Consider the following 12,484-nt stretch of genomic DNA (forward strand, 5'->3'; position numbering starts at 1 on the left):
TATATATATATTCCATCTGACCAAGAGCTTAACCTTATTAAGGAGACATAGTACAGTAAGAGTTGGATACGGGGGACTGCCAAGGGCTTAATATTGAGATTATTATTTGTGAAAATGGCAAGTTACAGTACTTAATCTACGATGCAGCAGAGATTTTAGAGATTTTATATTCCTAAAAAGAAAACTAGATATTCTTTATTTCAGAGCTTTTTCTATTCAAATAACCAAATGCAGTGTTTGTATGAGTACTGAGGTTTTTATATTGCAGTTTTTATTGTTTCAGCGTCCCATTTAACATTTCTAAACAATAATAGTCTACATTATGTACTCACCAGCCTCTTTATTAGAAACACTTTGTAGTTATTCTATGCACAGTTTATATTAGCCATACTCAAGCCCTGTATCACTGGATAGTTTCTGACCACATGATTGCTGACTGTTGATTTTGGGTGAACTAAGAATGTCAAAAGATGTGCTAAATTCTGTACGTTTACATTTATCTATTAAATGCAACTCAGAGTGTATCTTAAAAAAGTGGTCAGTGAATTTTGGTAGTTAGATGTTGCTAATAATGGCTAGGTAGAACTGTCAGAGATAACCTGAACCAATGGTATACATGTTAATCAAGACTCAGCAGAATGTATGTTAGTATTAATTGTCTTGGAACCAAGATGGAATGAAACATGAATATAATATATTTCAACAGCCATCAGAATTTTTCTAATGAATTAATCTAATGTCTAAAGTTAAAATAAGGTGTCTAAAACCCCAAATTCCTGCCAAAATTGTGTCTAGTAATAATGGTCAACATAAAATACATTAAGAACAACAAAGTCTTACTGTGGAAATGCAAATCTCTGCATACTGCGTTGGCATCACAGCCTCCATTCTCTTCTAGGCAGCGGTCAACTGGTGGTACCACCTTTTCGAGACACTGGACTCCATTTCCCACATAGCCCGGGAGACATTCACACCTCCTCTCATTCTGACAGGTGTAAATATACTTTATGAAAACTATGTTGACAAATGTCTGCACTGTTCTTAAAACCTAACCTCAACTTAATTAGAAAAATGTAAAGAAAAAACAATACAAATCATTGCACTCACAGGTCCAGTGACAATGCAGTTGGCAAAATCACTACAACCACCATTATCTTCCTCTACGCAGCGGTTGATAGAAGAACAGACAAAGCCATCTCCAGAGTAGCCAGCGTTGCATGTACAAGTGACATTGATACCAGTCTGTGTGCAAATGGCCTGTTCATGACAGCCCCCATTATATTCACTGCAGAGAGCAGAAGCTAGAACAAAAGCACAATATTTTTCAAACATTAGCATGGCTTAAAGAGCATTGGACCTAGCACTTGATAAAAGTAGCATATGTTTAAAATAATAATAATAATAATTATTATATATACATACTATTAATTAATTTTTTCACAATCACTACAGCTTTATGGTGACAGAGAAATTAAAAGGGCAGATGTACCTGTACAGCTGAGGCCATCTCCTTCATACAGAGGTTCACATTCACACTGGTTGTCAGAGCGGCACACTGCATTAGAATGGCACTCAGGGGAGCAAACAGGCTTGATTTCTAATCAATCACAAGAAGAGTCATAAGTGACAGTCAAAACACAGATTACTGATGTCACCATGGTGAAGTAAGTTAGACCCTGTACCAATTTTGGACTCGCATGATAATCCTGTCCAGCCCTCTTTGCAGAAACAGCTGCCACCACCATCTTGGCCATCATCACACTTGCCATTAATGGTACAGTTACAAGCTGCAAGCAGAGGCCAATTAATTAGTGGTGTTGATTTGTGTCATTTTAATTAAAACCACATGAATGCTTTTGTTACTGATATGTTAAAAGGACTGACTTAGCTAGATTTTTTTTTTTTTTACCAGAATCAACAGTGCATCCTATTTGGCAGGAAGAGATGCACTCAAATTGGGTTTCAGTCACGTAACCACAGCCAATAATATTCCATTTGAATTTGGGTGTCGTTCAATTTGAAGCTGTCACTAGAGGCCACAAAGCCAAGCCAAACTGGCTGTGTTCGATATGATTTGTCTGTGGTCTGCATGCTAGCTAGAGAGACTGGCACACCTCTAAGCGAACTAGAACATGCTAGAACCTGAAAGAACAATGACAAACTACATCATATTGTAAAAGGACAGCTACCTGAGAATAAGGATAGGGCATATAGTGCCCTCCTAAAAATTATAGGCAGTACATGTAATGCAAAAGCAATGGGTCAGTAGAAAAGAGCCACATTTAAAATGAAGAAAAAAGAAGTGCAAAGAGTGTGTCCTTGCATGCAGACATTACAGAAAAATGCTAGATAAGAACACAACTGGCATACAAAAACACAAATGAGAACTTGAAGAGTAGTTAAACTGATCAAAGCCACCACAAAGTCTAGACATTGGGGTATCCTCAGGAAAAGATGTCACCAAGCACTGAGTGGAAGCACTGAGCTTTAAAGCCAAACTTGTACAGGAGCATAGGAGAGCGCAGTATCAAGGACAAACAGTGAAGCATGATGTAAGCTCTTGGGGCCTATCAGAAAGAGACCTGAGACCTGCAGAAGAAACCTGATTATCATGCTTGATGCATGAGCTATCACACACTGACGCTCCTACACAAAAGGTGAAAATGACTACATATCCAATGACATAGGCCACAAGACACAAAGCAGGAGGAGTAAACATCTGGTTTCATCTATAAAATGTATTTTGTGCTTTGCTATAAACTTGCTAAAACCAAAGATTAAGCTTCTACTCCCCGTAAAGATCTGTATGGTTTCTTTATACAGTGCCTGCTTTTTTATGAGTTTCTTTACTAAACATAAGGTTTGCATATGAAATAGACTCTGTGAGATAGCACCTGTAGAAGTGTTATTTGACGAATATTATATCCTCTTTTATATATATATATACACACACACACACACACACACACACACACACACACATATACACATACACATACACACACACACATACATTTATATATATATATATATATATATATATATATATATATATATATATATATATATATATATATATATATATATATATATATATATATAAGAACAAATAATGCTTACTGATTGTATGGAGACCACTGGTGTCATACATGACTGTATCTGCATGAAGCGATCTCTGCAGTTTAAGTGACCTGTTCAGTTAGGTTACCTGTGCAGTTAGAACCATAGTGGTTGGCCTCACACAGCTCACATGCTGTGCCTGTAAAGCCAGGGTAACATTTACAAGTCCCACTACTATACTGCCCATCATCACAATCACCATGTCCTCCGCAAGGAGCCTCCAAGCCACCAGGACACACTAGAACAAAAACAATTCATACATATCACTACTGTATATGTACTTCTCAATTCATACCACTTTTCTGGGGGGGGTTTCTTAAGATAGTGATTTCAAGTGGCTCATTGACAGTATCATTCACAGCCATTTTTATAAAGCAAATCAATATGGGCCCCAGGGTGACGAGAAGAACTCTGCTTTAAGATATTCCTGGTTCTCTGTTACTGCACTGCTCTGAAGGGAAAACAAGCTTACCTTGACAGTCTCTTCCATAGTGGTTTTTACAGCATTTTGAAATCCACGTCTTTTTCTTGCACACTTGGCTACAGCCAATTCTGGCCAAATGAGAGGTGTAAGGGTCCTCAAAAAAGGATCTTTGGTGGATATTAAATCCAATATGCCGCCTATAGCCATAGTCCCAGCGCATTCTGCACAAATGGGTTTGGTTCTTTGGAGAAAGAGACAGCACAAATTTCAGCCTAATTATTAAAAGCCACACCCTGAGGTTTGTAAATCTACTCTGGTCTTGGAGACTAATTAGGAAAAAAATGCAACAGACTCAAACAGTTATTCACTTATAGGAATGATGATGTGTTACTCTGACTTTTAATGATTCCTCTAGTATGTGCTCAGTTCACAACTACAGCTCTTATGTCTATGGGAATCTTCAAGTAAGCACCAGTAAGAAGGTGCTTCAGCCAAACACTCAGAACTTCATGTCAAAACAGTATCCCTGATTGAGGCCATTGTGGGGCAGTAATGGAGTCAGTTTCAATGTGAGCAAAGTCTGTGAGATATATATATATGTATATATAATCTCGAACATATGCACATGCACATCATCGGGACAAGACTTGGACCTCTATCTAGATAGTTGGACTACACATTAATTGCTTATTTTTTCATTTTTTTATTTATTTTTCTATTAATTGTTATTATTGTGGTAACCGTTGTCAGCTAGACTAGGATGGGGCCCCCCACTTTGAGTCTTGGTTCCTCTCAAGGTTTCTTTCTCATGCTCTTGGCTTGCTCACTAGGGGCTTGGACTTGGACATTTGTAAAGCTGCTTTGTGACAACATCTGTTGTAAAAAGTGCTATATAAATAAATTTTGATTTTTTTTTATATATATGCCGCTTCTAAGCATGTTTTTGCTCCTAGTTGTTTTGATCGTGGGAATCTCCTCCATCCTCTCTTCCTGATCGATAAAATGCTTGAAGTCAAACCTATAAGCCCTTGTGAATTAACCAAGTTAGCCAGGCAATGTACCTCTCCAAGCTACAATAAAGCTAATGAGTTAGCAGTTCATTTGCGTGTGATTCACTACATAGAAAAACATGGAACTGGTATAAATTAACTGCTTTTAATATCAGAACAAGCACATACGAGGAGAATGTGGAAGGGGTTCGAGCAATAGAACAGGGTAACATGGTACATACTGGCACATCATTCCTCATAATGACAGAGGAGCAGTACTGAACTGTATGTTTGGAAATAAAAATAATTTTCAACAAAACTAAGGAGAATAATTTGAAGGTTTACTGTTTTCTCCGTTCCGAAGGGACATCTGGGCGTATTAATGCATGTTCCACAGCGACCCTGTGACAATCACATAGCTGCTGTTGCAATGTCTATACTTTGTATGCTTTTTTAAAAAACAATAATGATAACCAATAATAACAGGGATCGCTTACTGTAATCTCTGTAGTTGCAAAATCATCACAGTGTGCCCCTATGTTAGGTGGTTCAAGCACCTTGTCGATCCCATAAGCAATCCCCGAACTGAAGACCAGGTGGCGTTCTATGATTTTTGCATCATTCCCATTAATTAAAATCTCACCCTAAAAATTGTCAAGAATAAATTAAATTCAGCATAATGGCTTCTTAAACACAATGCATTCAAGAGATGACAAAAAGCTAAACATAAAAATGAAAAAAAAAAAAAAGAAAGATAAAACTTACAATCAAATTTTTGTTACAGTTGAATGTCAGCTGGGATCCATACATCGATCGGACATATCGCTCACTTGGCAGGGCACAAGCAACCGTCTATTACATCACACAGTATTAAGACAATGAATAAAAATGACCTTAAAATGTAACACAGCTTACACTATTGTATGATATACTGTGGCAGACCAAATAGAATTTGTCAATCAAAGTAATAATAAAAAATAGTATGACAACAGGGTAAAGTGATAATACAACCACAAAGGATGGTCTGGATGATGATGTATTTTTGGTGTGGCATTAAGGGGATGTTTGTTTAAGGTTGGGTGCAGTGGTCTAATAAGTACAACACAGAAGTGGTTAAGGTTTGAGAACGGTGCAGAGTTAGGTTATATGTACCATGGACAGTTTTGGGGTTTTTTTTGGTTTTGTTTTGTTTTTCTAGCAATTACACATTACAGTTGAGAAGGTAAGCAATAGCAAGGAACATTACAATTTCTGGAAAGGAAGTGATACAGCTGGTCCTCTGATCTTGTGATTTATTATATCACATATCTGGTGAGACCTTTAGAAAAGCCCAGCTCTAAAATCATACAGAATGTGCATTAAGTTCAGTATACAAAATATTCTGAGTCATGACTTGGTTGGGGACAGACTTATTTGTCAGTTCTAGAGGACAGCAGAGAGTACTTTTGTTCAGGACCTTCAGTCAGCTGTCTCTTCAATCAAATACCATACAATTAAACACCCTACCAAGGACAGTGAACCAAAAATGTCACTTACTCGCTGGTCACGAACTATGTGAACTTTCATGAAGGCTGCAAGTTTGTCACGATGGTCCTCACTGTACAGCCAGTTCTTTTGCTCATCTGGGAGACTGTTGAATGCATCATCAGTGGGCCAGAACATAGTGAACGGATGGAATGGTGTATGATGGACCATGTCCATCAAATTCGTTTTCTGCCATTAAACCAAAATTCAAGAGAAGTGAGTCCAGTGTGAATATACTAAGAAGAATTTCATATAAAGAATACTTATGGGTCAAAGACAATGTGGCTTAATCAATTACTTTATCAAAGCACCATTTTAAGTGTAAATTTGGACATTGTCAAATTGGTTAGAAGGTTTTGGCTTAAACCAAAAAAAAAACAAACAAACAAACAACCCCTTCCCCCCAACCCATATATAGAAAAAAAACACATTAACTCCCACCCTAAAAATGGCAGTTCAGAGCAGTACATGCTCACCTGGAGCAACTTGCTGAACATAGAATATCCATATGATTCTGCAGTTACCGTAAGATTCTCCTGAAATATGCACATAAACACTTAATTATAAAATAAAAAGGTTTATAGTATGATAGTTAAACTTTGTTGAATAAGAAAAGATGCATACATTTATTTTAATCTCTGCAGTCTGGTTTGTCATTTCATATGGCAGAAGGACTTTGTCGATGAAATGCATAACCCCATTAGAACACTCAAAATCACTAGTGATGATTTTTGTGTTGTTGTTGATGTATACAATACCCTGTGAAGATTAGATATATGATCAGATATATAATGAAAGAATAAATCTTTCATTGTGGTGTCAAATATTAAATCACTACTGCATTAGATAGCATCTACAGTACTTAAAGGAGTAATAAGTCGTTTTTTTGGTGATTCTTATACATTAGAAAACAGCCATTGTACTGACATCCAGTGGTCTGGATTTATTAGATTCTACACTAAATCTATATTAAACATGACTGCCTGCATGTGGAAGACCCGCACTATTGAGTTCAAACTGGTTCCATCGATAACTACAAAGCAATCTGATTGTTCATCTCATGTGAGCTGCACTTTATAGAAATTTTTTTAATGTGATAATTACCTTGATAAAAATTCCTTGCTACTTTATGGTGGTAAAAATGACTGATTACTCCTTTAAAAACAAGTAATTTCTAGAAAATTGAGTAAATTACATAAAATACTTTGTTTTGCTTACCTCTCGTACACTGAAATTCAGTACATGCCCAGAGGCAGCAACCACATGAGTGACAGTCTTCAAATCTGATTCATACAGTTCTTGGCAACCTACAATGTGGTACCTCAGCAGGTCTGGGGCACGGTTTTTATCCAGCCACAGCAATGTCTGCAAGTATAGGTGCAGAACATTTGATTATTTCACACTGTCAAAAAGAATAACTGGTTGTCTTGACATTCAGGCTTAGATGGCAATTAATTTGTACACTTTCAGTATATTTTGCTTATAAATTAGTGGCATTGCTCAATATTTAAAAACAAACAATTGTTCTAGTACTGTTTGGTTACATGTTTTTTGAAAAATATGAAGCCGTGTAAGTGTAATATTAATTCCAAATTCCCTTTTTCATAACTGCCTTAAAATGCTTAAGAGAAAATCATACCGAGAAGTTTGCAATGTAGTCTGTGTGAGGGACAAATATGGTGAACGGCCCTCTACCAAACAAATCTCTCACCCTTGCCCGCTAGGGGGAAAAAAAAACAAACATTGTTTACTGTCATTTTTTAATATTAATTAAAAAGTATTTTTAAACACATTCATGGCAAAATGTATAGCAGAGTTGTTATGTAAAGTGGCTTTTGCTTACTCCAAGATTCATGCGGAGCCAGGCTCCACCTGTTTTGTGTAGGAGCTCCTGTCTCAACCAATAAAGGAAATCATATGAAAAGGAAAATAGAACATTTCAAAGGTGTCCAAAACATTTAGTGGCCCTCATTTATGACCATTATTATCAAAATTCCCTATTCATTCTGTTTTCCTATGTCTGTCTTATTTCTTCAGTGAAAAGTTACTCACTCTACTGACAGTCCCAGCACATTCAATGCCATCTCCTTTGTAGCCTATGTGACATGTGCAGTTCCTCTCCCCTGGCCCCGTGTATCGACACACAGCATTGAGGCTGCATCCTCCATTGTTCTGCAAAATAATTCACACAGATCTCAGCTGCACATCATTCACTCTAAAGACATTTCAACTATGTACTATTACGGATTTTCATTAGTTTTATCAAAGGCTTTGTGTTAAAATGCAATGAGTATGTGCAAACAAATGTGATATGTTCTTTCATTTTGCTGCTGGAGAAATTATTTCCAAAGTCCTGAAAGCCAAGGAAGCTATAAGTTTAATCTCTCTAGGAGCCTGTTAATTCTGAGTACATTAATATGTGAAACCAAAATAGGAATCAATGACAATTACTAATTTCCCAACAGTCTAATTAAAAAGGAAGGCCTTGTAGTAAGAAAAGCTGCAGAACATGTGGTAACTCTTTACATGAAGGGTGTCTACATAACACATTGTTATGTGCCAGGCATGCACGTTTGTGTTTTTTGTATTGGTTGCTTTTTCCAGTTACAGGTAAACCAATAAGAAGCCTCATGGGCCAAGATGGCGGCAGGACTACTGCTTTAAAGGCGGATCACCTGCAAAACTGTGCAGTGTTGATTCGGAACATGCCTGAGAGTTATTACTTAAGGCTTCTTGTGACAATGTATGAACGATACTGTTTAGTTTACATACGAGATTGCTGTTATGTTTCCCCTATCTGTCGGTGTGGACAAGTCAGGTAACATGGTTACAGGTGATTTCAATGTATAGATGTGGTAGATTAGGGGCGGGTGCCACTTTGTTGCATTGTTGATCAGGAAAGGTATGTGGTAGGCAGGGAAGCTATTTTATTATTTTCGTTTCTTTGGCACCGTCCACCCATACTTTATGGTCACTCACTAGAACTGTTCTTATGCTTTGAACTACTCTGTGCTCTCACCATTGATTTTACTGGTACAAGTAAATTGAAAACACAGAGGTTACTGGTGTTGGTCTCATCCTTGGCTATTTTACACATGCCTCACACATACACACACACTCACTCTCTCTCTCTCTCTCTCTCTCTCCTCTTAGGACTGTTACAGCCCTGTCGATTTTGCCACCAACTGGGGGCTTGTAACACACGTTTATAAGATGTTCCATAAATATTCCATAATATAACAGCCCAGCCTAGTGCTGGGCCATCTGTTAGGTCACCTCCGGCTATCAGAGGGGAGCACAGGGCAGTTCCAGGTAATTAGGGCAATTAGTTACACCTGTACTCTTGGCTACTTAAGAGCAGCTCATACTCTCCTTGGCCTAGTGTTTGGTCCTTGTTCTGGTAAAAGACAAGGTAAGTATTTCAGTTACAGACGTCAAGGCCTGTCTCTTTAGTCTATTTTTCTACCTCGTCCCTTGAGCTTCTCATAAAAGCCTCAACTTGCACTTTCTTTTTTCAAATTTCTCTCTCCATCTGTAGCCTGCTCCCCTTTTTCAGTTGGGAAAGCCAATTTTTGGTTAGTTTTCTTTTCTTTTGCTCCATCATTTGAGTATGTCAACCTGTTTTCCCCTGACAGACTCAGTTCTTTGTGCTGAGCTCTTTTTGATGCTTTTGCTGCACTAGTAAATTGCTGACTTAGAACCCTGAAAGTGGCAGTTCTAATCATGCCTTGGGTCTATTGGTTTTCTCTTTCGAGGACCTGTAGGTACCTAGGTCCAGCTAGTGCTTGTTCTTGTTGGATCTGCTGTTTAGTTTTCATTTCCTTTTGGGTTTTCTGAGCTCTTAGCTGGTTTGCACTTTTACCTCACATCAGCTGGTGGCTCATTCAGGTTGCCCACAGTCTCGCATACTTGCAGACCTGGCATCAACACTACCTTGGGATAAGTCCTCCATTACACCATGCATTCAAGTATTTGCCATGGGTCTGTCCCAATGACAAGTTAATTGATGAGTCTATTGTTCCATTTGTTTGTGTTGCCCTGTTTATTTGTATTTGATATTCATCTAGCATGTAGTATGCAACTTATTCCTCTGATGAGATTTTTTTCTGGTCAGGGTGGGCTTTCTCTCACCTGCAGCCCATGAACAAGAACCAAGACCCCTCTGGTGCCATGATGCCTAGCAACAAAGCTATAAAATTGTCTAGCTGAAGGCTTATCATCATGATGGCCTGACTTTCTGACCCTTCCCCCTCTTCTTAGGTGTCATAAACCCACAGATTGGAATGCAGGAAAGTCTTACCAGCCTGGTTAGACTTAAAGGAACTATGACCCTAAATTCCATCAGACTCAAAAACCTACCAGGACAACTAACTTTTCTGTGATATTTATTTCTTTTCCCACAGCTTCACAAAGTAATGACTTGCTTTTTTTTAACCTACTGCATCAATTGGTAATCAACTTTGTAATACATGGCTATCGTAATATAATCTTCAAATTTTTATGTTTTCTTCTATTGTTTGATAATTGTCTATGGTTTCATTTTCTTCATTACTTGTTCCTTATATTTTGCATCATTCATCCTAATCAATTCACTTGTAAGTTGTTTACCTCATGTTATCATGTTATTTACCTCAAATTGTTAACCACTCCCATATTCACGAGAAGTGTTATATGAACCAATTAGACAAATTATTATATTAAAGTTAGTAGTTTGTAATTTCAAGTAGAAGAGGAATTAAATTGACTATCCAATCACTTCACCCACTGTAGGGTTTGATTCTTTTGTTTCCTTACTAGAATATCTTACAGGAATCCTTTCTCCCCATCATGAAAACAAAGGCTACTGCATATGCATGAACCATCCTCAGTATTTACCTGAGAAAGGTTGCCCACTAGTCAGTGCAAAATACAGAGAAAGAGTACATGGGTGGAGAAGGATCTTCTGCAAGAAGAAATTAAGACTTAATCCTTTCATTCTGAAACTAAGCCTAAGTGATTAAAACAGACTTGAATCTCATCTTCTTTTGTTTGTTTAATTTCTAATCTTTAGTTTGTATTTTTTGGAATTCGTTAATCACATCTTATACCTGTGATGAAACAGACTTGCTTTGTTGTGTTGACTGAATCTGTAGGTTAATTGTGCTGCCAGTGATGATTCATACCAGAATTTCCATAAAAAGCAAGAACGGACTACATAACCACAGATACAAAGACTCCTGCTCCTGAGAGACCTAGGCCTCTGACTCTCTAATGAAGCCAGCTCTGGAAATCCAATCTCGCAAATCAAGAAAGCCCAATTGCTTCATTGTTATCAACCTACATCACTCGCACAGAGAAAGCCAGCAGCGCTACAGAAAATGGACACTCTCATTGCTGTCCAGAGAGCTTGACATGGCCAAGCTCAACAATTCATAAGGACAGGCATTTCCTTTTTATGTTACCAGTTGGTATCAATAACAAGTTATTTTCATTTTGTCTTTTCATTTATTTCTCTTTCCTTTTTATTTAGTTAGCCATATTCGGTCCATCACAAATCTCATTTGGGTTAATTTTGTTTTGGTTACGTTGTTTGTTACATTGGTTTCACTACAGCAATTTTAGTGAACTCAATACCTCTGGTGATTATTAGCATTGTAATCAGTGGTCTTATGTATGTCCTCATATCTTTGTTTTTCCATAAAAAGACCCTTAGTTATAATGCTTGTGATTCAAGAATATTCTAATTTTGGGTAGAGGTGAAACAATCATGTCAAACTTATGGCTTTCATGAGTTGAGACTGAATTAATTTTCCCTGCTAATCAGGATGGTGCCCCAATTAATCTGGCATTTTATTACAGTGTTAATATCACTCTATTCATGACGGTTGATATGAACATTCGTGGATGTGCTGTGTAGTATTTCTGTAAAATGTTCCATATATGTTATGTAGACACTTTTTTCTAAAGTGTTGATGAGCAGTTTAAAAAAAGATTAACCAACTTAATTGGCTTTCTGCTGTAGCACACAAGTTGACCATACATTTTGACCACACACAGCATTAACTATATTATGGTCATTAATAATGATATAACACAAAAATTATGGATTTGTCCTTAATATAGCTCACTTTTCTCAGTGTTTATGTCTGCCTATCAGTCACATCACGTTACATTACCCTAAATCAAGGATGAGCCTGGAACTCAAAACATGCTGCTGGGGTTTCCTGTTACTGTACTAAGTGGCTTTCATTTAGTCTAAAATGTATTTTAATGTAATGACAGTGGTATCTTAGTGGTTAAGGTACTTGTAATTGGAAGGTTACTGGTTAAAGCCCCTCCACTGCCAGGTTGCCACTGTTGGGCCCCTCAGCAAGGCCCTTAACCCAAAAGTTGTACTCAGTCATAATTGTAAGTCACTTTGGATAAAAGTGTAAACTAAATGTAAATG

At 37.4% G+C, this 12,484-nt stretch overlaps 1 protein-coding gene across 9 annotated transcripts in view; it reads right to left on the bottom strand.

The window, feature by feature from the left end:
- The window catches only part of stab1 (stabilin 1), a 44,657-nt gene that overhangs the window by 4,334 nt on the left and 27,839 nt on the right, over window positions 1-12,484 (bottom strand). For all 9 annotated transcript variants that reach the window (XM_081705132.1, XM_081705131.1, XM_081705128.1 and 6 more), the window contains 16 exons: window positions 8,110-8,229; window positions 7,901-7,948; window positions 7,697-7,777; window positions 7,276-7,422; window positions 6,682-6,816; window positions 6,534-6,593; window positions 6,070-6,246; window positions 5,299-5,385; window positions 5,031-5,177; window positions 4,879-4,935; window positions 3,593-3,785; window positions 3,209-3,358; window positions 1,683-1,787; window positions 1,490-1,597; window positions 1,108-1,301; window positions 841-985 (listed from right to left, as the gene is read on the bottom strand). In XM_081705132.1, the coding sequence (XP_081561258.1) occupies window positions 841-985; window positions 1,108-1,301; window positions 1,490-1,597; window positions 1,683-1,787; window positions 3,209-3,358; window positions 3,593-3,785; window positions 4,879-4,935; window positions 5,031-5,177; window positions 5,299-5,385; window positions 6,070-6,246; window positions 6,534-6,593; window positions 6,682-6,816; window positions 7,276-7,422; window positions 7,697-7,777; window positions 7,901-7,948; window positions 8,110-8,229 (1,954 nt within the window). The remainder of the gene's footprint in view (window positions 1-840; window positions 986-1,107; window positions 1,302-1,489; window positions 1,598-1,682; window positions 1,788-3,208; window positions 3,359-3,592; window positions 3,786-4,878; window positions 4,936-5,030; window positions 5,178-5,298; window positions 5,386-6,069; window positions 6,247-6,533; window positions 6,594-6,681; window positions 6,817-7,275; window positions 7,423-7,696; window positions 7,778-7,900; window positions 7,949-8,109; window positions 8,230-12,484) is intronic.

Source organism: Electrophorus electricus, chromosome 22, assembly GCF_041902795.1.
Source record: "Electrophorus electricus isolate QZ-2024a chromosome 22, ASM4190279v1, whole genome shotgun sequence".
Classification (NCBI taxonomy): Eukaryota; Metazoa; Chordata; class Actinopteri; order Gymnotiformes; family Gymnotidae; genus Electrophorus; species Electrophorus electricus.